Source organism: Hylaeus volcanicus, chromosome 4 (genome assembly GCF_026283585.1).
Source record: "Hylaeus volcanicus isolate JK05 chromosome 4, UHH_iyHylVolc1.0_haploid, whole genome shotgun sequence".
NCBI classification, from domain to species: Eukaryota; Metazoa; Arthropoda; class Insecta; order Hymenoptera; family Colletidae; genus Hylaeus; species Hylaeus volcanicus.
The window spans coordinates 23,406,217-23,429,137 of NC_071979.1; the positions used below are offsets into that span (position 1 = coordinate 23,406,217).

The 22,921-nt window shown below is 36.5% G+C and overlaps 9 protein-coding genes across 15 annotated transcripts; 5 read left to right on the forward strand and 4 right to left on the reverse strand.

Moving 5' to 3' along the window:
- The first annotated feature begins 98 nt into the window (after positions 1 to 98).
- LOC128875833 (uncharacterized) lies at positions 99 to 820 on the forward strand. Of its 3 annotated transcripts, none has more exons than XM_054121748.1 (2): positions 99 to 192; positions 361 to 820. In XM_054121748.1, the coding sequence occupies exon 2, from the start codon at positions 372 to 374 to the stop codon at positions 774 to 776; it is 405 nt and encodes a 134-aa protein (XP_053977723.1). In that variant the 5' UTR covers positions 99 to 192; positions 361 to 371; the 3' UTR covers positions 777 to 820. The 3 variants fall into 3 exon arrangements, with proteins under 3 accessions (XP_053977723.1, XP_053977722.1, XP_053977724.1); XM_054121747.1 differs by having other exon boundaries at positions 110 to 289; XM_054121749.1 differs by having other exon boundaries at positions 116 to 262.
- Positions 791 to 2,402, forward strand: LOC128875831 (probable methyltransferase-like protein 25). Its single transcript, XM_054121745.1, has 4 exons — positions 791 to 1,498; positions 1,581 to 1,932; positions 1,999 to 2,096; positions 2,169 to 2,402. Exons 1-4 carry the CDS (start codon positions 935 to 937, stop codon positions 2,400 to 2,402), a joined length of 1,248 nt encoding a protein of 415 aa, XP_053977720.1. The 5' UTR covers positions 791 to 934.
- LOC128875832 (cell division cycle-associated protein 7-like) lies at positions 2,327 to 4,785 on the reverse strand. Its single transcript, XM_054121746.1, has 3 exons — positions 3,604 to 4,785; positions 2,782 to 3,528; positions 2,327 to 2,696 (listed from the first exon to the last, which is right to left on the reverse strand). The coding sequence occupies exons 1-3, from the start codon at positions 3,661 to 3,663 to the stop codon at positions 2,538 to 2,540; spliced, it is 966 nt and encodes a 321-aa protein (XP_053977721.1). The 5' UTR covers positions 3,664 to 4,785; the 3' UTR covers positions 2,327 to 2,537.
- A 493-nt stretch (positions 4,786 to 5,278) lies between these two features.
- LOC128875828 (ornithine aminotransferase, mitochondrial) lies at positions 5,279 to 8,036 on the forward strand. 3 transcript variants are annotated; one of them, XM_054121741.1, is made up of 5 exons: positions 5,279 to 5,638; positions 6,025 to 6,176; positions 6,582 to 6,886; positions 6,950 to 7,280; positions 7,360 to 8,036. In XM_054121741.1, exons 2-5 carry the CDS (start codon positions 6,099 to 6,101, stop codon positions 7,951 to 7,953), a joined length of 1,308 nt encoding a protein of 435 aa, XP_053977716.1. In that variant the 5' UTR covers positions 5,279 to 5,638; positions 6,025 to 6,098; the 3' UTR covers positions 7,954 to 8,036. The 3 variants fall into 3 exon arrangements, with proteins under 3 accessions (XP_053977716.1, XP_053977714.1, XP_053977717.1); XM_054121739.1 differs by having other exon boundaries at positions 5,281 to 5,704; XM_054121742.1 differs by lacking the exon at positions 5,279 to 5,638 and having other exon boundaries at positions 6,034 to 6,176; positions 6,683 to 6,886.
- A 145-nt stretch (positions 8,037 to 8,181) lies between these two features.
- On the forward strand, positions 8,182 to 11,382 carry LOC128875830 (ornithine aminotransferase, mitochondrial-like). Its single transcript, XM_054121744.1, has 5 exons — positions 8,182 to 9,908; positions 10,021 to 10,325; positions 10,387 to 10,587; positions 10,719 to 10,944; positions 11,018 to 11,382. The coding sequence occupies exons 1-5, from the start codon at positions 9,536 to 9,538 to the stop codon at positions 11,182 to 11,184; spliced, it is 1,272 nt and encodes a 423-aa protein (XP_053977719.1). The 5' UTR covers positions 8,182 to 9,535; the 3' UTR covers positions 11,185 to 11,382.
- LOC128875827 (zinc finger protein 91-like) lies at positions 11,185 to 13,553 on the reverse strand. Of its 2 annotated transcripts, XM_054121738.1 has the most exons (4): positions 13,341 to 13,553; positions 13,127 to 13,252; positions 11,412 to 13,051; positions 11,185 to 11,316 (listed from the first exon to the last, which is right to left on the reverse strand). In XM_054121738.1, the coding sequence occupies exons 1-3, from the start codon at positions 13,491 to 13,493 to the stop codon at positions 11,417 to 11,419; spliced, it is 1,914 nt and encodes a 637-aa protein (XP_053977713.1). In that variant the 5' UTR covers positions 13,494 to 13,553; the 3' UTR covers positions 11,185 to 11,316; positions 11,412 to 11,416. The 2 variants fall into 2 exon arrangements, with proteins under 2 accessions (XP_053977713.1, XP_053977712.1); XM_054121737.1 differs by lacking the exon at positions 11,185 to 11,316 and having other exon boundaries at positions 11,368 to 13,051.
- Positions 13,554 to 14,052: 499 nt separating this feature from the next.
- On the reverse strand, positions 14,053 to 15,069 carry LOC128875400 (V-type proton ATPase subunit e 2-like). Its single transcript, XM_054120943.1, has 4 exons — positions 14,869 to 15,069; positions 14,675 to 14,722; positions 14,496 to 14,583; positions 14,053 to 14,395 (listed from the first exon to the last, which is right to left on the reverse strand). Exons 1-4 carry the CDS (start codon positions 14,964 to 14,966, stop codon positions 14,369 to 14,371), a joined length of 261 nt encoding a protein of 86 aa, XP_053976918.1. The 5' UTR covers positions 14,967 to 15,069; the 3' UTR covers positions 14,053 to 14,368.
- A 117-nt stretch (positions 15,070 to 15,186) lies between these two features.
- On the reverse strand, positions 15,187 to 22,882 carry LOC128875390 (serendipity locus protein alpha). Of its 2 annotated transcripts, none has more exons than XM_054120926.1 (12): positions 22,792 to 22,882; positions 18,370 to 18,579; positions 18,121 to 18,306; positions 17,870 to 18,043; positions 17,663 to 17,787; positions 17,077 to 17,579; positions 16,817 to 17,019; positions 16,535 to 16,736; positions 16,257 to 16,463; positions 16,099 to 16,188; positions 15,742 to 16,029; positions 15,187 to 15,670 (listed from the first exon to the last, which is right to left on the reverse strand). In XM_054120926.1, the coding sequence occupies exons 2-12, from the start codon at positions 18,430 to 18,432 to the stop codon at positions 15,366 to 15,368; spliced, it is 2,346 nt and encodes a 781-aa protein (XP_053976901.1). In that variant the 5' UTR covers positions 18,433 to 18,579; positions 22,792 to 22,882; the 3' UTR covers positions 15,187 to 15,365. The 2 variants fall into 2 exon arrangements, with proteins under 2 accessions (XP_053976901.1, XP_053976900.1); XM_054120925.1 differs by lacking the exon at positions 22,792 to 22,882 and adding an exon at positions 18,664 to 18,908.
- LOC128875396 (protein preli-like) lies at positions 19,242 to 22,818 on the forward strand. Its single transcript, XM_054120939.1, has 5 exons — positions 19,242 to 19,478; positions 20,181 to 20,399; positions 20,500 to 20,713; positions 20,794 to 21,042; positions 21,104 to 22,818. The coding sequence occupies exons 2-5, from the start codon at positions 20,308 to 20,310 to the stop codon at positions 21,257 to 21,259; spliced, it is 711 nt and encodes a 236-aa protein (XP_053976914.1). The 5' UTR covers positions 19,242 to 19,478; positions 20,181 to 20,307; the 3' UTR covers positions 21,260 to 22,818.
- Positions 22,883 to 22,921: the final 39 nt, after the last annotated feature.

The window sequence follows — 22,921 nt, forward strand, 5'->3', positions numbered from 1 at the left end:
AAGAGGAAAGGAGATAGACATATCGGCAAACTTCTCATTTATTCGAAATCTAGGGTTTTGCCCATCACTGGCTCAAACGATTGGTAAACATGTTTTCCAGCATCTGGTGATATTTTAGTGTTTTGAACATAACCTGATATAGAGAGTAGAATTAATTCTTATATCGAGTTACATTATCTGTTTTTTTATCGAGTATGTATATTTTCCTACTATCTAGCACACAGTATAAAGTGATCGAAAATTCATTTTGCATCGTTAAAATGTAATTTGATATTTGAGCATGTCACAGGTAGTTTTATATCAATAAAATGATTCTGTCCCTTTATATTTTTATTATAATTATATTTTATGTATTTTTAGGCCCACTAAATATGTCTGCTGAGGAAGATGTGGACGTGAATAAAGAATTTGAAAATTTATTGTTTGCCGAAGAGAATGCTCAAAACTTAGGTTATAAAGAAGGTTATGAGGCTGGGAAAGAACAATTAATAAATGGATTTCATCTTGGTTATCATAGAGCCAGCTTGTTAGGAGCACAATTAGGATATTATAGTGGTATCCTGGAACAGTATTTGAGTACAAACAAGCCTAATTCAGAGAAAGCTGTATCTCTTGCAAAAGAACTGCTACAGATTATTTATAGTTTTCCTAGACATAACAACAATACTGTAGATATATTGAAGAGTATGGATGATATCAAATTTAAGTATGCCAAGTTTTGTTCGCTAACAAAAACATCTCCATTGTATCCAGAAATGGACAAACTTGACTTTTAATTAAACATAAATGCTATGTTTATAAATATAAGACAAGATAATATTACTGTTTGAACTTTATAATATTTTTTATTTTTGATAATTAAAAGTATTATTACTTGGAAATAATTTATACATAATACTATGGTATTACATTTAATACCAATCATATTATAATTATGTATAACAAACATTTTGACGATGTTTTAAGTTTCATAAATACGTATAACAAATTAATAAACTGCCATGTAGTTGATTTCATCACTGATAACTTATGGGAGACATGTTTACCAGTGGCATTAAGATCTGAGCTGGAGAGAAATGACATAGACTGTACTTATTGGACAGAAAACGACAATTACCCTATTTTAAATAATTTTGTAAAGTTAACAAAAAGTCTTTCCCTGCAGTCATGTTCTGTAGAAATAACTTCAGAAGATCTTACAGATGTACTACCAAACATTACGAACAATGTTGAATATAGATGTAAAAATACAAAGACAGAATTTATGAATGCTAAAAAATTCCACGAAGTTGAATCCCTTGGCAATATTGTTGGGACAGTAGCAGCATCAACTGGTAGCTTAGTAATAGATGCAGGTGCTGGTAAAGCATACTTATCAACATTTCTAGCAGAAGATTATAAAGTTCCCGTCCTCGCGATAGACTCTTCGCAATCGTGTTGTAAGGGAGCAATTTATAGGCGAATAAAATTAAAGAAAAAGACGGATTCTCAAAATTTGGTACTAAAGATAATCTAAAATACACTTTTATATTACCATAATATTTAAATGTATAATATAAATGAAATGTACATCGTTTTAGGTTCAGTATGTAGTCGAAGAAATAAACGAAAAAACAGATTATCTAAAAATGGTAAAACAAAATTTTGGTAATTGGAATTTAGATAAAAATCTTATATTAACAGGTTTACATACTTGTGGTTTTCTTACTCATTCCGTTATCGAAACATTTTTAACCACAGAAGATATTCATTTTTTATGTATTGTTCCTTGTTGTTACCATTTGACGACCGAAACTTTTAACAAAAGAATACATTTTTCCAAGAATGCTAGAATGCTAGCCCAGCAATCTATTGAAAGAAGCACAGAAAACAAATTTATATCTTCCTCGCTATTCTACAGGGCAATTTTACAAGTGATTCTTCACTCTATCGGTACTGTCTTTTTTACTCCAATTTAACCCGAGCATTTTTTACAATGCTTCCTGTTTTGTTTAATAGGTATTTACAATGCCAGAGTAGGTCGCAAGGGACCTCTGCACGATTTTCCCAGTTACGCGCAATGGGCATTCTCGAGAATTGGCGTAGAATCGGGAAAGGTATAACGATAATAAGATTATCGATGTATATATTTATCTATTGAGACGTTTCTTTTCTACCGTCTTTTTTAGATACCGTCTTTGGAGGAGTTAGAAAATACATATCAATTTTATGCACATTTAACTAAAAGATTTTGTACATTCCAAATGTTAAGAGTACACGTGGGCCTTGTATTGGAAGCAGCCATTATGCTGGATAGGATACTATTTTTACAAAAGAGCAACAGATGTTCAAAACTTGCTATTTTACGTTTATTTGATCCTGTTTTGTCACCAAGACATTATGGTATCATCGCAATAAAATAACATCGAAATGCAGAAGAAAGAGATAAAAAATCATTTGCTATTCAATTAATATAAATGTTACATTCATGTAGTTGTACAAATCATTTTGTCTCTATTCAATTGTTTCAATTGGTAATATATTATGAAAGATTGGAATCATGTTTTGTCAATATCAGTGGAGTTGAGGTAGTCCATTACAGACGAATATCCTTCCTCCTGCACTACAGGAGCTAAAATTCCGGTAGGACGCAAACCGCTTCTTGTTCTACATATGCTGCAGTTGCACAAACCACGGCAGGGAGGACAAGCCCAGTTCTGTAAATTTTTAATGACAAGATGAAAAATGAAACAGCGAGAGAGGCAAATGAAAATATAATAATGATGTAAATAGAATGCATACAGGGTCTTTTAATGCTTCAACAGCACTTTCACCGTATCTTCCTCTTAAACAAGGTCCACAAAATTGTCCCCTGACTCCAACACATTCTCCTGATCTGCATACTGTTTTTGTATCTAAAGTTTTCTGTCTGCACTGATGACAGCTAGTACCATTAATGCTAGAATATGTTTTTAAAGAACTTTTCTCTGCTACATTGTTCAGCATCTTATCTGTAATTTCATCAACGGAAGGTATGTTGTTTGGGTCATATGGAGTCTTTGATACTTTGTAAACCCTCTTTTTCTTAGTATAATTAAAAGAATCATCATCATCATCATCATCATCACCATCATCATCGTCATCATCATCACTGTATTGCTCTTCTTCTTGGTCTACATCACAAACTCCCATATTCATTAGATCAATTGACCGTTGCATTGGTTTTGCCCAAGAGAACAAAACCTGTAGTTTAGATCTATTACGTCTAGGTTTGTCTAAATCATCATCATTCTCCTTCTCCTCCTCATTCTTCGAGGTATTCGAGTCGTCTTTGCTTAAATTTTTCACTCTGCTCCTAGTATTGTATTTTCTACGGAATCCGAGTTGCACGCGGTTAATTTTAAAGTTATCATCATAAATAGCTCCAGAAACAGTTCTTCGTCTTTTTTTCGGTGGTTCATTCTCTAAATTATCCGTGCTTTTATACTTCTTTGACAGTCCTTCTATCTCATTTGTTTGTTTTTTAAAGTCCTTAAAAACTTCAGCAAACTGAAACGTTAAAGATGAGCAAATCTGATATTCGAATATAGGTTAAAAATCGAATCAGTAAACAGGAGTACTTACGAAGGCATTTCTTTCGGCTATATTTTTTCTTCGAAGTTCGTCGTAATTATCTTCACTCATGTTATTGATTGTTCATTGAACAAAATTACTAAATACAGATGAAGAGAACGTTCTGTGGACGGCTAACAACATTTATTTGAATCGCAGCATCGAATCACGCGTACCACCGTGGCGAATCGAACGGAAAAGGCGGGTAAAATGCGTGCATTCATCAAACTTGCCGAAGAATTCTTTAAATCGTATGATTATTATAATATTTATGATTATGAATCGTTACAATTATTAACAGTTATGGTTAACTGCTGAACCAATATTGAAATCAATAACGATATCGTTACGAAGTGCACGACTGTGTTTCCGCAGCTGTAATATTTAACGCAAAGTATTACATTCTAAATTTATTCAATCCTCTTGTAAAACAGAATCCTCTTTTATTTGGAGTTCGTTTCTTGTCATTTTTATTCGCTTCCCTAAATTTTACATTTTAAGAAATGTATACGTATGTGCATGAAGAAACGATTCGTTATTACGATAAATAAGGATGATATATTTCATATATTTCATTCTTTGAACCGGTAAGATGTTAATTGTTCTGCACCTACAGATAAAGCGCCGTTTGTGGTGTCTTATCATTCTTGATTTTGCTGATAAGCATATCCGCGGAAAACCCAGGTAGGCGTGCATCTTTATTTACGTTCTAATTCGTAGAAGTTACCGCGATAATTTTTAATAATATTCGTACTATTGTTGCAGGGCTCCAAAAAGGTCACAATTGCTTCGAGCGAAAATTGAAGCAATTGATTCACAGTTTTTTGATCTGTGAACAATTTCCACTTAAGTGGAGAACCTTTTAACCCTTTGTGGATGGAGACTTAGAGCTAATGTTAATATACATATACAGTGGATGTAGAAAGTATTCGTACACTGATCAATTTCCAAAAAAACTATGTAAAATTGTAATTTATTAGCTTATTTTTTATAAACAATGACATTCTACATATTCTCGGAAATCTCTAGAATAGATAGATTACAAAAAAAAAAATAGCTATTATGTAAGTTGCGAAATTAACAACTTCATTAAAACATTAAAACTTTATTAAAAAAAAAAAAGAAATTTACATTAATTTATAAGTATATAATAGTTCCTTCGTGGGATTTCCTTTTGATTTTATAATTATTGTAACTTTTCTAAGCATTAAATTAACTAAATTGTTAGTTATTCGAAGTGGGATCTTCTTCAATTCCTCTATTAGAGCCATTTTTAAAAGTACTTTACTGAAAATTTGATGTTTTCTAATTCGTACGGAGCAATAAACTAATATGTTTACGTTACAAACTCTACTGTAAATGGTTCGTCATAAGAATCGTACAAATACTTATTGCTTCTATACTTTTACCCACTTTTCGCATTTTTCTTTCAATTTCACAAATTACCTAGTAAATGTTGTTTGGACTATATCTATCTTAGAGATTTCCGAGAATATGTAAGATATCATTGATTATAAAAAAACAAGTTAAGCTACATTAAACTTAAGCTTAATTAAACTACAATTTCACAGAAAAGTTTTTTGGGAAATTGATCGGTGTACGAATACATTCTACACCCACTGTAGGTATTTATCTCACACCGTCACCTGATGGGAGAAATACCTTAGTAAAAGGAAACCCAGGAGAAGGGGGAGATGGAGGAAGATTTGTTAGCGCTATAGAATATTACTAATGGAAGTATTTTGTAAAGAATTTATTGAAAATACATCAGCGACTCGAAAAATAATGTTTTCCTCTACTATTTATCAAGATTTATTTAAGTATTTGAAGAATGAAGGTTTTCGGGAGTCCAACAGTCGAGTTCCATTACGTTGTCGATATCATTCGGCTTATCTTCGATACGAGTAGCGTACTTACAATGTCACTGTATGCGCTGACAAGGAATGACTAAGGCGGGCGACAAGACTACATTCGCCGAGAAACATTCAGTCTTTTGTATTCCTTCGAATTTGTGTCACTCTGGCCGGCAGCACGTACACTCGCAAAGGTACCTTTGAATAATATTACTCAACCAAAGAAGTCACTGCAATTCACTCGTCGAAAATCCATAAAGGTAATGGTATGCAATATGTAATTAAAACGGACACGAGGCATCGTTAATACACTGTTTTGCTGCAGCGATAACGATGCAACGCCGATAACTTTATTTCCCGGTAAACATTAATACTCTCACTGATAATGTCATTTTGCTTTCTTTCATTTTTAATAACAATCGTCCACCTTTCGAGACGGAACCCTAACTACCGTTGAGCAATCACAGATAACCCGCGATACACTTCTAAACAATAAACTATAATACTTTCTCGCGATTCGATAGTATCTTTCAACGATCTGTACTTAATGGAAACGATACTATACATTTTAATTTTGTAGATCAACGCGCGAGTCGGCCCAAGAGATTAATTCGAATAGAAGAATCCTCCTTCGAGGAACTCCTTTCGCCAGTAATGGAATCGTTAGCTCGAAGCATGTTTCGAAGCACACGGGGAATTTCTAAAGGAAAACTTTTGAATCCCGTCTATCAGGTAATAAAGCAGAAGTCAGGATCGGCCGTTTTGCATGGAAATAAACGTTGCACCGGAACAGAGCAACGATACCGAAGAGAGAAAAAAGACAAATTTTTAAATTAACAAAGATAACATGATTACCATATCTCGGTGTAGCTTTCCATGCGAACCACGCTAGCATATTTTCTGCTTAAAAACAAAATGAAAATGCCACGCGCGTTCGTTAACGATTTCGTTTGTACTTAAGAACTTCTATCGCGTCTATCTTTAATTCTGAGAATCGAAAGTTGCATCGGGACACTGGTAACCATAACTTCGGTCCTGGCAAACGTGAAAGTAGTTTATATGAAAGTACTAGATTAATAAAATTGGCGAAAGCGCAATCAATTTCCGATTAAATCGACACGTGAAGTATGAATGCAGAACGAGAAGAATTGTCGTACGATCACGTCTCAAGAGGTATTCGAACGAGAATCGAAGTACGGTGCTCACAATTATCACCCTCTCCCTGTTGCGGTATGCAGAGCCGAAGGTGTCTTCATGTGGGACGTCGAGGGCAAACGGTACTTCGACTTTTTGAGCGCTTACTCCGCCGTTAATCAAGGCCACTGTCACCCGAGAATTTACAAGACCCTGGTCGAACAGGCGAAACTCTTAACTTTGACCTCGAGGGCCTTCTACTCTGACGCGTTGGGCGAGTTGGAGGAATACATCACGAAACTCTTCGGGTACGTGACGCGTCTTTTGTAACGCAACGTCGCGAATAACCATTGATAATCAATTACTTTCAGGTACGAGAAATGGTTGCCAATGAATACAGGAGTCGAAGGCGGTGAAACCGCGTGCAAAGTGTCGCGCAGATGGGGTTACACGTGTAAAGGTATACCAGAGAATCAGGCGAAAATCATTTTCGCGGAAGGCAACTTTTGGGGGAGGACGCTGAGCGCCGTGTCCTCGAGCACAGACCCCACCAGTTACAAAGGCTTTGGCCCATTTATGCCTGGATTCGAGGTGATCCCGTACGACGATCTCGAGGCACTTCAGCGAACCTTGGCCGATCCCAACGTCTGCGCGTTTATGGTAGAACCTATACAAGGCGAGGCTGGCGTTGTAGTACCAAAGGTATGCTAATTCTTTGTAAGCTTTTGATTCTCTGAAACTCTTCATCGATAGCACAATTCAATCTTGAAAATTATTCAAGGATGGATACCTAAAAGGAGTAAGAGATATCTGTACGAAAAACAACGTCTTGTGGATAGCGGACGAAGTGCAAACCGGTTTAGCCAGGACGGGAAAACGATTAGCCGTAGACCACGAGAACGTCAAGCCAGACATCTTGATTCTCGGGAAAGCTCTCTCGGGTGGCTTCTACCCGGTGTCTGGTATACTAGCCAACGATTCTGTAATGCTGACCATTAAGCCTGGCGAACACGGTTCGACTTACGGAGGTAATCCACTGGGAAGCAAAGTCGCCATCGAGGCTCTTCGTGTGTTGGAGGAGGAGAAGCTGGCGGAGAACGCCGAAAAGATGGGCCAGATTTTCAGAACCGAACTTAGGAAACTTCCGAAGGACGTGGTCACTCTGGTCAGAGGAAAGGGACTCCTCAACGCTATAGTCATCAACGAGAAGATCGACGCCATGGATATCTGTTTGAAGCTGAAGGATGCTGGTCTGCTCGCGAAACCAACGCATCAGCATATAATCAGATTAGCTCCACCGCTGGTCATCAACGAACAACAAATACGAGAATGCGTCGATATTATTTCTAAAACCATTGTCCAATACGCTAAGTAATGTTTAAAGAACTTCATCTTTACGCCAACTCCATAATTTTGTAACTTATATAAGATCTTGTAAATAAACTGTCATTCTAAATATTGGATAAACTTCTTGCGTTTCCGATACGATACAACGTTCTCCTATTGTCAATAGACCAAAAAGAAGGGCAAATATCGAGCGGCAAGTTCCACCAAAAGTCCAAAGACTTTGTCGTTTAGTCCGTTTATTTAAATACGATGTCCGAAGGATTATTTCGTTGCACTAATCTAATCGATAGTTTTATTTACCTCTGATACTATATCTTCTTCTCTGCCACTTTTCTTTTATATCGAGTTGTCTAGTTGTTTTCTATATTGTACACAACTTTTGTATGTTTTTTTTTTGTCCAAAAAGGACATAATTTTTAGTAAATAAATAAATACGTATAACGAGGAAGTATCGTTTGGTTACACTCGTTGTAGCTGTTATCTTCTTAATACTGGAAAGGAAGAAAAATTAGCCGACCGGTTGCACGTCTGCTATTAATAGCTCAACGCGATACGATTCTATCCCGTTATTATTCGATTAATATTTATTCCGTCGCTTAACAGACGTCAGACATTTACTTAAATACAATGTTATCGCGTTTAAGAAGAGCGTTCCGACTTCCAATCGAGAATCAATTTGTTCTGGGACGCGGTAGTGTACGTCTATCTGTCGTAAGACAAGAAATACAAATGTTGCTATCGCGGGAGGCATAATCAATTTTACGTTATCGGATATTAACAGTAAGAGCTCCTCGAGAGCGGTCGATAAATGATAAGAACGCAAGCGTGTTACCATAGGATAATCCTTATCTTAGCCATGATCTCCATAATACGTTTCGGTAAATTATTAATCTATGTATTTATGACAAAAAAAAAAAGTTGGGCATTAGTACGGTATTAACATGAATTTTTGTCAAGGGCCAATTTAACTTATCTTTCCAGGAGATATGATGAAATTCTTATCTAAATAAGCATTTCGAACAATGAGTAAAAGATTAGTTGTTTTTGGCTACTCACTCGTTGGCAGAAAACTTTAATTTGAATTCTAAAATAAAGTTACGCATCGCGTTTAACGAATAAAATCCTATCCCAATAACTCTTTGCATGGGATTTCTATTCGTCGTACACTACTCAAATAAAATGTCGCGAAAAAGTACGAGAAAAAACATGTTACTGCTCGTTGGTTGCATTCCTCAAATGTATCGTCTCGGATTAGTCTGTTATTTGCTGTTTTTCCGTTTGTTTTAGCACGTTGGCGCCGTAATAAACAGCGTCTCTCAATACATCATTATCAGATACCGACTTTGCAGGTTCTGCCGTAGCATTTATTCTAAATCCTCCCGGCGTATCAATTGTATACAAAAATATTCCACGTAAATATGTAATGTACCTTCCCTACTCTTTCTCGTGTCAATATAAATGTAAGATTGACTGCGAGATCGTACAGTTTGTTTGATCGTATCACCAGTGCGACACTGTCCTTTTCCGTTACGACGTTTAGTTCTTCTTTTCCTTTGTTCTACCACCGTCTATAGTTTCAAGGAGAGTAGCAATTATCGTAGATTAGCAGTATGTATCCGACGAGAACGAAAATTTTCAGCTTGACGAGGGAGCTGGGCTCGAAAAGATTCCTGAGCTCGCAAGAGCTGATAGAACGAGACAACAAGTACGGAGGCAGACACTTCAAACCACTTCCAGTGGTCCTCGTGAAGGGCGAGGGTGTCTGTTTGTGGGACGTCGATGGAAAGCGTTACCTCGACTTCCTGGCTGGATTTTCAACTGTTAACCAGGGCCACTGTCACCCAAGGTTGGTGAAAGTGATGAACGAGCAAATGAGGAAGCTTGCTCATACTTCCAGGGCATTTTACACGGAACCTCACGGTGAACTAGGAGAGTATCTCACCAAACTCTTTGGATGGGACAAGTTCTTACCCATGAATACTGGTACGAAAAGAGACAGCGATACACGGATAGCTTATGCTAAAATAATAACGAAACAAAAAAGTGGACGGCTTGTCGGATCAGACTACCCTAAGTATACTATATTCTGTTACAGGCGTCGAAGCGGGTGAAACCGCTATCAAGGTAGCTAGACGTTGGGGGTACAGAGTCAAAAAGATACCTAAAGAACAAGCGACCGTCGTCTTTGCGAAAGGCAATTTCTTTGGACGCTCTATAGCGGCGCTCTCAGCCTCGACGGATCCGAATTGTTACACCGACTTCGGACCTTACGTGCCCCGTTTTGACAAGGTCCCATACAACGATCTCAAGGCATTGGAGGAGAAATTCAAGCAGGACCCGACAGTTTGCGCGTTCATGGTAGAACCCATCCAGGGCGAAGCTGGAGTCATAATTCCCAACGTAAGTTTGTCCTCTGCGAGACAGTCTTGCCGAAAGTGAACCGTGAACTTCGTTTCCGCAGGACGGCTACTTGAAAGGCGTACGAGATCTCTGCACCAAGTACAATGTGTTGTGGATCGCTGACGAGGTTCAGACTGGCTTGTGCAGAACGGGCAAACGATTGGCGGTGGATCACGAGAATCAGAGACCAGACATTCTCATTTTAGGAAAAGCGTTGTCTGGAGGCGTTTACCCTGTGTCTGGAATTTTAGCTGACGCACAAGTAACTCGCTTCTTCTGTAAATACAATTATTACACTGGATGCAGAAAATCGACAAAATTTTGTTTCTTACAAACTCGCAATTCGTGACCTAAAAAATAATATAGCAATTGATAAAGCAATGTTTTTCTCAGATAATGGACTCTCTGGAGACAGGCTCGCACGGTAGCACTTTCGGCGGAAGTCCGCTTGGAAACAGAGTGGCCTTGGAGGCAGTGAGAATCTTAGAAGAGGAGAATCTCGCAGAAAACGCAAGGAAGCTTGGAGAAATTGTACGAGAAACGTTACAAAAACTACCGAAAGAAATAGCGACGGAATTCCGTGGGCGCGGTTTGTTGACTGGCTTGGTGATAAACAAAGGTACTCCCCGGGACTCGTTCGATGGAAGATAAGAGTAAATTGTGTATTACTACTTCAATCCTATTTTTTTCAGACTTTGCTGAAGGCTGGGATATCTGCTTGAAGCTGAAAGAAGCTGGCTTGTTGACTAGACCCGCTCACGGGCAAATATTGAGAATATCTCCACCGCTTACCATCACGGAAGATCAACTTAGAGAAGGACTGAACATAATAACTACTGTTCTGAAAAATTACAAATGAAATACCGACTGTCCATCACCATATGGAACGCTTCCTTACGCGTATCAAAGCCTTGTACCTGCAAAACGATATTTCGAATACGTCCCCCTGTAGAACTGGGTCAACTTCAAACCCTACAATTTTATATCATAACTGAAATAATATATATTTTTATCATTAATGAAACTGTATAGAACAGCATAATCATGTTTGTAAAACATATCTTTAATGATGAATATAAAACTCACGCGAATTACATGTGTGACTCGTGCCTCTTCAAATGCCTCGTTAAACTAAACGCTTGCGAGAACAGTTGGTCGCATTGATCGCATTTGTACGCTTTGGCACCGGTATGCAAAGTTAAATGTCTCTTTAAATGATTCGCTAATTTGAATCGTTTCCCGCACAATCGGCACTGATATTGTCTAAGAGAGGCATGCGACGCCTCGTGATTCTTCAGATGACTAGACTGAGAGAAACGCTTTCCACAGATTTTACATTCGAAAGGTTTTACTTTGGTGTGGATCCTCAGATGCTCCACGAGATTTCCTTTTTGAACGAAACATTTGTTGCAGTACTCGCACTTGTGCGACCTGGTCGCCTTGTGCGTTCGCAGATGAACCTTCAGGTTGTAACTTTGGCTGAATCTTTTATCACATATCTCGCACTGGACCAAACCTTTCCCTGTGTGAAGTCTTTCGTGGGCTCTCAGGTTCTTCAGAAGTCGAAACCTTTTTTTACAACTAACGCATTCGAAGCTTCTGTTCTCCTCGGTTCTCGAGTCATTGGAATCCCGTTTGTGAGTTTTCAGGTGTTCCCGCAGGTAGGACGGATACGCGAATATTTTGTCGCACACTTTGCATCGGTGCACGTTGGTCTTCGTGTGGAGACGCATGTGAGCGTTCAGCTTGCTCTTAGACGAGTACGCTTTCTCGCAGTTCTGACATTTGAAAGGTTGCTGACCAGAGTGCGACAGCCGGTGCGTCAATAGTTTCGATCTCTGCGAGAACAATTTCGAACATACCTCGCATTTGTACTTCTTCGATTGCACGTTATCAGGATTTTCTTGTTCGATCCGTTCCTTATAATCGAGATTAGGCGGACATAAATTATATCTGTCGATATCTTCCCTGCTGTCCGTTCGCTCGAGATCTTTTGTAAATCTTAACGCGCGTGTATCGAGCATGTCGTTCTCGGAATGCATCGCTGTATTTTGCATACGCTGAGGACTTTCGCTTTGTACCTCCTCTAGATCTATATGCACAGGGAAACTTAAATTCTGTATTTCATTGTTATCGTTTGTCGACGATCTTTGATACGATACATTTTGAATCGAATTCTCGACGGAGTTGATAGACCTTTCGTAGCTTAAATTCTGAGGAATCTGATTGGAATTCTCGCAGATATCTATATTTTCATTGTCGCAGGACATATCTATGTTTTCCGTGCTGTGGGCGATATTATGGCTCATTAATTGCGTTCGATTAGTAAACGTATGATTGCACAAGGAACAGTGCAGAGCGCAGGCCGCTCGGCTAGGATTTTCCCCATTTATCGGAATCATTTGCATCATATTCGATCTAATCAACGGAGACAATTGCGTATTTTGAACGCCGTCTGTGGTCAAATTAGAGCTTAAATGACTAAAATTAAAGTTAAGATACGGATTTTGAGATTCGACTATGTGCATGTGTTGTACAGGTATGTTGTCTTGAATAAAAGGTAAGTGTAATCTGCTGTGGGCACATAATTCTTGATAGCTCATAAATACAGCACCACATTCTATACATTTTAATGTTTTATGCGAGTTTTGAAGAGGAACAAATCCCTGATTTTCTTGATATAATTTACATCCAGAAACTGTGGCATACGATGTCAGACCTGAGACCTACGAAATTTATATACATAATAACTCTCAATAATCCAAGTAAAGTTTTATATTATAAAGATACTGTTGTATTACCCTAAGAGCAGCTTGCCTCAATGCTCTGTCAGCTGCACGACATTGTTCCCTGTACAGTAAAGCAGATTCTGCTCTGGTTACACACCGGTCGCACATTTTCTCTGGTAGACCATCACCTTGCCAAACCTAGTGAAATACGCATTTGACGCGTATAAGAACAATTTTGTAATCGTATTAATTATACAACTGTGAACTCGATGAAAGTATTTATTACTTCTAGGCACGAGAGAGACCGCAACTTGGCAGCGAGAGAGGAACCAGCCGGTCCCACGAATAAACAAACCATTTTATCGCCATCCTCTCTTAAGCATGTGCGACATAATTTACTGATATTTTCACTGTCGATCTCTTTCGTAACGATAAACATTGCTACGATCCGATAATCAACTTGATAAACAGCTTTGTGATTTCTAGGTTATACTTTTGTTTTGACATTTAAAATGTTATGTGGGCATAGTGGCGCCATCGGTGAGAAAACGCCCAAGTTTGTATATAAAATAGTCCCCACTGTTTCTGCCAGATGGCGCCATTGATATGTTTTAATTAATTACATTTTATTTTTTATAAATACATAATTGACACGATTCAATGCTTTATAACGCTACAATATACTAATTCAGTTGACAAATTTAGCATTTAATTATTGACATATTAAATAATTATTGACATTTAGTTAGTTGCGCCATCTTATAAAAATCGTGAGAACTATTTTCACTACAAACTTGGGCGTTTTCCCACCGATGGCGTTATTAATAATAAACTACACACTCATACAAACATGCATCTGTGTTCAGTTCTATATTGATTTATAAATATCGATTGTTTTCTTTTTTATTGAATAAAAGTCTATAAACCTTCATGTGAAATTGTACAACGTATGGAAAAATAGACAAAATTAACATGCATACACAAATAATATTCAATAGTATTCAGACTAAATATTAATTGGTTTTATTATTCCTGTATTATACATATTACATAGCATACATATTCCTTTCATATGATAATAATAAATTAATGTTCAACAAAGAACTAAAATGTACAAGTGTCATAAAAATAAATTTTACTTTATCGGAATGTTCATATTCTTACAATGTTTGTTTTTCCATAAAATTTTCAATGTACACGGATATGTGTACCTAAACGTTTAATTCACATTCCAACCATATAGTTTTATTTATAATTGAATTTTATAGACATGACTCGATATATTTATGACAAACATTATTCTTCCAATCCTGATCATTCTGATGTGAGATCCCTGTTGGTCTGTAAGAAATATACTTGTAAAAAAGAATGTAATTATTTCTACAAAGCTATTCCTAATTGCAGTAGTTACTAAAAAAATAAGACAAAGTATAAAGTTTACCCATTCACGAGCCATCATGAGAATTGTAACATTATTCAGTTTTGGTCCAATAAGTGGATTCATTTGTGACATGTAGCAACATAACCAACTGCAAAAATAAATAACAAAATAATAATACATTGTAGGATATATGAATTACAAATATATTAATGTAATTTGTTTGAATTTCGTTGACTTACAATAACCAACACGTAAAGGCTGTCAGCATAAGAATAACCTGAAGAATTCTAGAAAGAAATGCGTGTATGTAAAACAATGGTAATATTCGATAAAAATTGTAATAATTTGCCAAAAATTCATCTTTGTAACACTAATAGCAATCGAAAGACGAAAATATTTGCACAAGTCAGGTGAAATGGAAGAAACAACTTACCCTCGATTGACTCCCTTTGGAACGAAAAAGGGTAAAACGATTCCTACTACTCCCCAAAGTACGGTAAAAAATAATAACGGTAACAACGAAGCTGCCATTTTTCTCTTTAATTAAACAACTTCTTTGTAACTCTTACGAGTAGGCCAAACCCACAAACAGTCAACCTTACTGATACAAATACGAATCACGTGAATACAAATCTCGATTCAGTTCTGTTCAGTGCGATAGATCGCGTGTGTGTATACGCGAGAGGCGCGAGATACAATATTCGATTCTTCGACATAGAGTAGGAGGGAACCTTGGGTAGTTGTACAAAATCTATTCCTCGTTTTATTTATAGAAATATATTATTTAATTTGTTAGCAAACATCTTAAGGCAATTTATTATAATAATTGAAATGTAAATAACTAAATTTCACATTTCTTTGTAAACGGAAGCACTGAAACTTCAACGTTTCTATAGATTAACGTTTCATCGCAAATTCATAAATAAACGCTTAATCTCCGAACAATCGTTTCTGCGTTACTTCAGTACTGTGTTCTAATCTTTGACCATCATTATAATTCTTCGACACTTCCACGATCGATGGAGCGTCTCCGCCGCCAATCGATGAACATTGATCCATTTTATGAGCTATTATTCCAGGCTGGGTTTGCATGCATTGAACCAATGGTTCCGTCAGGTGTGTAACAGACTTTTTATTCGATGAATCAGGCGTGTTACTTTGCGATTTTTCATGCTTAGATTTTGACGTACTCGCATTTAAAGTTGTGCAGGAGGTAACGAACTTCTCTAGAATATCTGAAAGTTTACTGTATCAACGATTGATGGCTGATTTTAAATTAACACTCTGTCTTTGTCCTACACGTTACCTGTTAAATTCATACTTTCTTCGGACAAGTAACTATCTTCCTGAGAACTGATGCTGTCTCTACTGAAAAGATGCTGCCTGATATTGGTCAGGTTTCTGGATTCTAATCTAATGTCGACCGAGGACTGATCGACAGGGTCAGGTTTACGCGGAGTTTTATACATGACTGAACGCTCTGTGCGCATTTCACGTCCTTTCTTAATGTACGGTATCAAACACGACAAATTCTGTTCTGTTCTGGAAACACTATTCGCCGTTTGTATGGACAAGGGCGATTTGTAATTGTTCACTGTAACGATACGCATTATAGATTATAACGATTCTAAATTACTCGAATAATTCATCTGGGTATAATCACCTGTATACGGTGTCCTTATGTAAGTTAAAGGTTTCTGGTGATGACCGTAGCATGATCCGTAAATCGTAGACGCTAATCGACTGCTCACGTCTAACAATGCAAAAGCCATATAAAAAAGACGTACGCAATGGCGAAGTCATTGTTATAAAGTTAAATACCATGAATAGAATCTCCTTGACCTTTCCCATTTTTTCCATAATTCGTATTCATTAGTGACGTATTATTCATAATGCCAACTAACGCGGGATGCAATCTTTTCACCACGTTTAAAATCAGTTCGCATCGTTTAATCACGCGTAATTGTTGTGGTTCCGTAGCATTGTCTGTTAAGAGTTTTTTTGAAGCAGCATCGGCTTCACATATTGCTTGAAAGAAAAAAAAACGATTGTAAGTAAAATTCGTGTTCCGTTTACAAAAGCGATTAAAGGTCGCTTACCAGCTTTAAGTTCTCTAACCATCATTATCGTTTGTTTTTCGATTATGTCGCTGCCAATATCATTTATAGTCGTACTAATTTGTCGCGACAACGACAAAGATCTGAGCACAACGCTTTGTACTTGTGTTTGGGTGACGGGTTCTCTGTTATCGAGGCAATTGGACATTATCGAGATACGTTCTTGAAGATCGTCTAAGACTACCTAAGTAGTAAACATACTTAGTTATGCTCATATTAAGTTTATATATAAAATAATAACATATAAAGCACCACGTGAAGTACCTCACAGTAGGCCGCTGAATCCATAATCAAATTTATAGCATCTTGCAACTTATTCGCTTCCAGTTGCCATTGCACGGTCAAGAGTTTTACATTCGCGCGCATTTCTTTGCTCTCTGGGTGTAAATAGAAAGTAGTGATGGCAGTAATCAATTCTGTCTCCAAGGATTCGAGACTCGCCAGACAATTTCGAATTTGATTGATTCCTGAAATCATTTATTATCCCTAATAATGAGTTTTCATGATTATAGAGATTAACTTACGATTTCTATCCTTGCAAGAAGCAACAGCGAACAGTCCAATTTGCATGGACTTGTCTATAACCTGATCAAATTCTTCTATAGCGTTAGACAAATCGCTCTTGGATCGATTTTTGGCGGTCAATGAATTGCCACATATAGTAACAAGTTTTCTCAAGGCATTGAAAGGATCACTGAACACTTCCATAACGAGATTCAGTACCGATACGTTAATCTTACGTTCTAATCGATAAAGGGCGTCATTTAAACTATTCATGAACAAATTATTCAATGCCGAATCGGAGGATTCGGTCGTCAGTTGGTACTTTAGGTTTTCATATTCTGATATAATAGATTGGCAGGTTCCGGTGATCGCTTTAAAGTTACAAGGTTTGCACACTTGCGCGATCGCCATCGCGTAGGAGAACACGTCTTCTATTCGCAACCATAACTGTTCGCATTCCGGTATTAGCTCCTCCTGGGATTTATTTGGCATGTCCAACAAAATGTCCAGCACCAAATCCATTCTACATGCAAACAAATTTGAACTAAATATTGAAGTTCAAACATCAACTGAAAGTTGAAATTGAAGAGCTGCAAGATTCTTTACCTATAAACAAAATGATTCTCCTTCTCGGATATTTCATCCTCGGGTAACGGATCTGGTACATCCAGTACCTCTATTATCATCTTCAAGCAGAAACAGAGTCTTTCACAGACATATTTCTTACAATTCTACGCGAATAAAAGCGTAAACATCCGATTAGAAGAAACTTGTATGTATTTTTTAAATGTAGATATCAAAATGTTTTATTACATAAATGTGTGCATTAAGTTGATGCTGCTCTTGTACCAACTGCACTAGCAGTTTGAAGGCTGTGCATAACTGGCATGAATACAATGTTATCTTCTCTGCAAGCACATGAGACGTTAAACTTTTTCTATATATTTGTAATGGTCCAAGCAATTCTAAAATGGATGTGCCCAACTCCTGAAGATGGTAAAATTCATTTAAAGCGTTTAATCAAAAAAAAAAAAAAAAATATTTCAAGTCTCTACTTTCTTTACCTTTATATTTTGATAGTGTTCAATTTCATTGGCTTGACCCATTTCATAGATATAATCCATGCAATCCATTAGTCTTTGCTTCAATGGCAAACACTCCAATTTCTCCAAAGCTTCAAGAGCTAATTTAAATTTCTCAAGCACATTGGATAGGATCTGTTCAGCGAGTTGCTTGTCAACATTTTTAATCTGTAACATATTTGTGAATGAAGATCTGTAAATACAATCAATTTATATTTTGTTTGGATATACCATCTCATTGACATATTCCAGAGAGCAAAGTTCTTCTACTATATTGGCGATCCTTGACTCCATTTCTTCATAATCATTAATATCTTCTTTTGACAAAGCCTCAAACTTCTCTCCCAAACATTCCAATCGTTCAAATAGAGTCGATTTTTTTGATACAACATCCTTTGTACAAGGAGAATTGTTTTTTATCAATTCTCTTAATTTATTTACCTAAAACGTCAAATGTATCAAAACGATATTATGATAAAAAAACGATAATATTCACGAATTAGAAAATAGTAAAAATTCTGTTACTTGTTCTTCTATAGGTATCAATATTCCTTTTATTTCTTTCGTCTTCACAGGCATTTTTATGTGACTGGTATTACGTAAAATGGAGCAACGAGCAACGAAGTCGGCTTCGCAACTCGTGGTTGTTTGTAAACAAAGTGAAAGCAGTAACTGATTGACGTTTAATAACTCATAACAAAGGAAACCGGCGGCGGTTGATCTTTCAAAGCGTTACCTCGCGAAGGTAAGCACGTAAGTATTTTTTTAATCTACAATCAGTGCCACCGGTGGCAAAACGCCCAAGTTTACAGCGGAAATAGATTCCCACCGTTCTGTAAGATGGCGCAACCGGTATCTTTTAATTGTTCTTAATTATTTTTCAATAAATGCATAATTAATACGATCTTGGGTGTATAACACTACAATATATTGTTTAAATATTTATCTTTAGTTAGTAGTAATTATCGACCATTTAGTTAGTGGCACCATCTAGCAGAATCAGTAGAAACTATTTCCACTACAAACTTGGGCATTTTGCCAACGATGACGCCACTGGTACTAAACCCGCTCACTGAGCGGCTCAATGAGCGGTGACCTTTCTGGGAGCACCCTTTGTACACATTCTCTGCGCTTGTCGTCTTGTCGCCATTCGCAAACTCATTCGTGTCATGTATACGATTTAAATGGAAAAAGAACCGCTTTAATAATATCGACGGTCGAGCAGTTGGTTGCGGTGACCCAATTAGATAATTTGCAACTCGATTAGAGAAAGGACACGTTTGTGTATATAGATCATTTATACATGTTTACGCATTCATGTTACATGGACACCTTTGTAGGTACGAAATGTGAAGTGCGCCATGCTTTCGAACTGTGTTAATTTTTAATTTTCGCATATCATGCATTTATCAATCATTGTTTTTTTTTTTTTTAGAAGAAATCGTGCGTCCTCGTGTTTGCTAAAAGTCCCAAAGTTCAGACATCTCCTTGTGAAGGTTCGACGAGTACCCTTTGTAACTCTTACGTGATCGCGCGATAGATTTTGGAGTGTCATTTTTCTTTTAGAGATCTTTTTCGTTTTTCTGTACGTTCAGAATTTAGTAATCTTCAGAATTACTGTTAAGCTTTATAGAAGTAATTTGGCTAATGAGATTTGGTAATCCCTTTTAAAAAGCGGTCAGTAGTCGCCGTGAAGAAAGGGTTATGTAATTTCTCGAATATCTCGAACGAAAGGTTGTGTCTGTGTGGAATTTTTCACCGCGATGAATTGGTACAATTAAATTGATAAACGGGTATCAAAATTATATTTTTTCTCATTCAGAAATGTGTTAAACAATTTTATTTTTATTTTTACTCAACTCGTTCGAACGTTCTTTTATAGACTACATATGAGCAAATTTTTGGTACTCGATTTTTTATTTCTCCGAATTAATTTCTGCGGAAATATCAATTTTTCTTTTCGTTTAATCGTACATTTAAAACATGAATAAAGATTTTATCAATAAGAGTATTCTCTTTATGTCTGTTTGGTTTGCTTTCAGATCAAAGGGCGAGAGTTAAATTGACAGAGTAGTCTCTGTATATGGTCATTTTTATATTCAGCAGGGCTGGTCCGTCGTGCATCATAACTTTGTTCCTTTAATAGGACGAATCGTGTAAGTCAGAAGGATGGTTAGACGTTACGAAAACTGCACAACTTTTCAATTCAATTGGAATCAAGTTGTGCAAGGATTCTGGCAAAGATACCCAAATCCTAACAGGCAAGTATAGATTAATCCATTATTCATCTATTTATTATAAGGAACATTTAACTTTTAATTGCTATCCGTACCAGTTAATAAACTACCAAATTTTTTTTAGTGGCCATGTTCTTTCTGAGGACACTATAAAGAGGGAAGTTAAAAATGGAGTCCTATATACCACGCGATTATTAACAAAGACAAATAGGATACCTAAAGGGGCAGAGAGATTTGTCAATAAAAATACTGTTAAGATTGTTGAAGAAAGCATTGTAGATCCCAAAGCCAAGACTTTGACAACATATACAAGAAATTTAGGTTATACTAAAATTATGGTAAGATTACTTTATAATATGTTCCTTATATGTGTATTTGTTAAAAGCATTGGTACTTATGTGTTTCTCTTTTTTTGCAGAGTGTTGTGGAGAAAGTTGTCTACAAGATTAGCGACGATAATCCTAATTGGACAGTAGCACAGAGATTAGCGTGGATAGACAGCAGCGTGTTTGGCTTTAGTAAAGCTATTCAAGCAATTGGAATCGATAGATTTAAGAAGAATTGCAATTTGATGTACAATGGCTTCAATTATGTTCTGGCACATATGTTTCCACATACGGCGCAATATATGAATCCGACGCTAGCACAAATGGGGTTCGCTCATCGTGTAAGTGCAGATGTTTTTGGAAAAGTGTTGTATAGAAGTTTGAGTGTTTTTGTTGTTTTAGCATGACGAAGGTATAAGATCCACTCTGGCAGAGGATTTCCAACAATCCTTCCAAGGTAAGGCAGAGAAAGTGAAGGATGCTGCAAAGAAAGCTACAGATTTGGCGAAGAAGAAGGCTGGACCGCTTTATGCGGCTTGCCAACCACAGCAATCGTAAATAACCCCATAGGCTTACAGTCACTTCACAAGGATATACAAAAAGTATTTTGTTGGTAAATAAGGGTACTTTGAAGGAGCTTCGAACATAGTTGAGGTTTTCAGCGGTCTTGAACGATAGGACTTTTGCGAACAATTATTTCGTTCGCGTAATGAGTAGAGTTGACACGACGAAATCATTATTAAGGATAATTAATGTTTGAAGTCCATTTACAAGTTCGGATACCCATACAATCTTGTAGCCGTAATGTAAGAACTGCAGCAAATTGTCGCGTGAAGATTTCTAATGATAGTACTAGATATTGTATTACATTACCATTCCTTTTAACTGCCAATCTATGTTTAATTATTAAGAGGCGCGTAATGTATGAGAGTAACAGATTTAAAAGATCACGTTTTCTACGATGACAATGAAAATTGGATGTATAGGTGTTACATCCAAACATTTCATTTTTAGTGTACCCTACTTCAGTCGCATTTGCTTAGTTAACTCCACAGCACGAAGAGTGGAAAGAGTTGAATGCAAATGATGGACGTTATCGTGTGAAATATCCGAGAGCTAGCCAAGAAATTTTCCTGAAAGTTTGAACAAATTTAAATTTACTAGAATCGATCGTGATTCTTTTTGAACGAATATTAGAGATCAAAAGGGAAGTACACGAGATACGATGTGCATTTTTTCTTCTGACACGATTCAACCACGCCATTAACGGTTTGTATCGGTATTCGATGCTTGGTACTTTACGACAATTGTGAAATTTAAATTTTCATGCAACAACGAGTAATTAATGCAAATCTTAGGGTTCAGCGTACAAGTTAAACAGAAGTAATTTCTGCAGTCCTTGTACATGTATATAGTAAAAATTTGTATAAACGCAATTACAGAGAATCTATGTTGTGCGAAATTGTAATATAATAGTGTCTAATTTTAGTATCGGAATTGCCCACTAATCGTGCAAGAATAGACAGAGGATGTACTAGAATCTAGAATATACAAATACACTACATTAATCAGAAAAAACAAAATTACGTATTTATTATTGCCACTTTGTCTCGGTCAGGGCTGGCTCAAGGATATTTGGCGCCCTTACGCTATATCGATTAATGGCATCCCCTTCCTCTCCATAAAACAAATATCCGTTTTTTTTTATATATAATAATAAAATTTCGAATTAAACAATTATGATTTTTATGAAAACACAATCACAGATTCAGGATAGTATTAACAAAGTTAAATCGTTTAAAAAAGATGAATCTTAAGCTAGAAAACTAGTATCTAAAAAATAGTAGATCACTTTTAGCGATAGGATCATTTAATTATTAACTAATTAGTGTTCTCGTACATTAATCAAATTTTATCTCTGATATACTTTCACTGTCGAGTGTTTACTCTTTAATCTTTTTAACAATTAGTCATCCTCTACATGTCTATACACTTTAACGACTGGTTCTTGCACCAATATTTTGTTATATATTAGATATAAATAATTGTCCAAAATCTTTGTTATTAATATTTCTAAAATGTATCCTCACCTTAATAAAAAATACAAATTCGGAGTATTCCAAGCGTTTTTTACTTCATTCCACACTTGAGCTTTCCCTGTTACTGTTTGTCTTTTATTAGTTATGAGAAAGTTTCATCTAGATAATTATTTTGCCATCT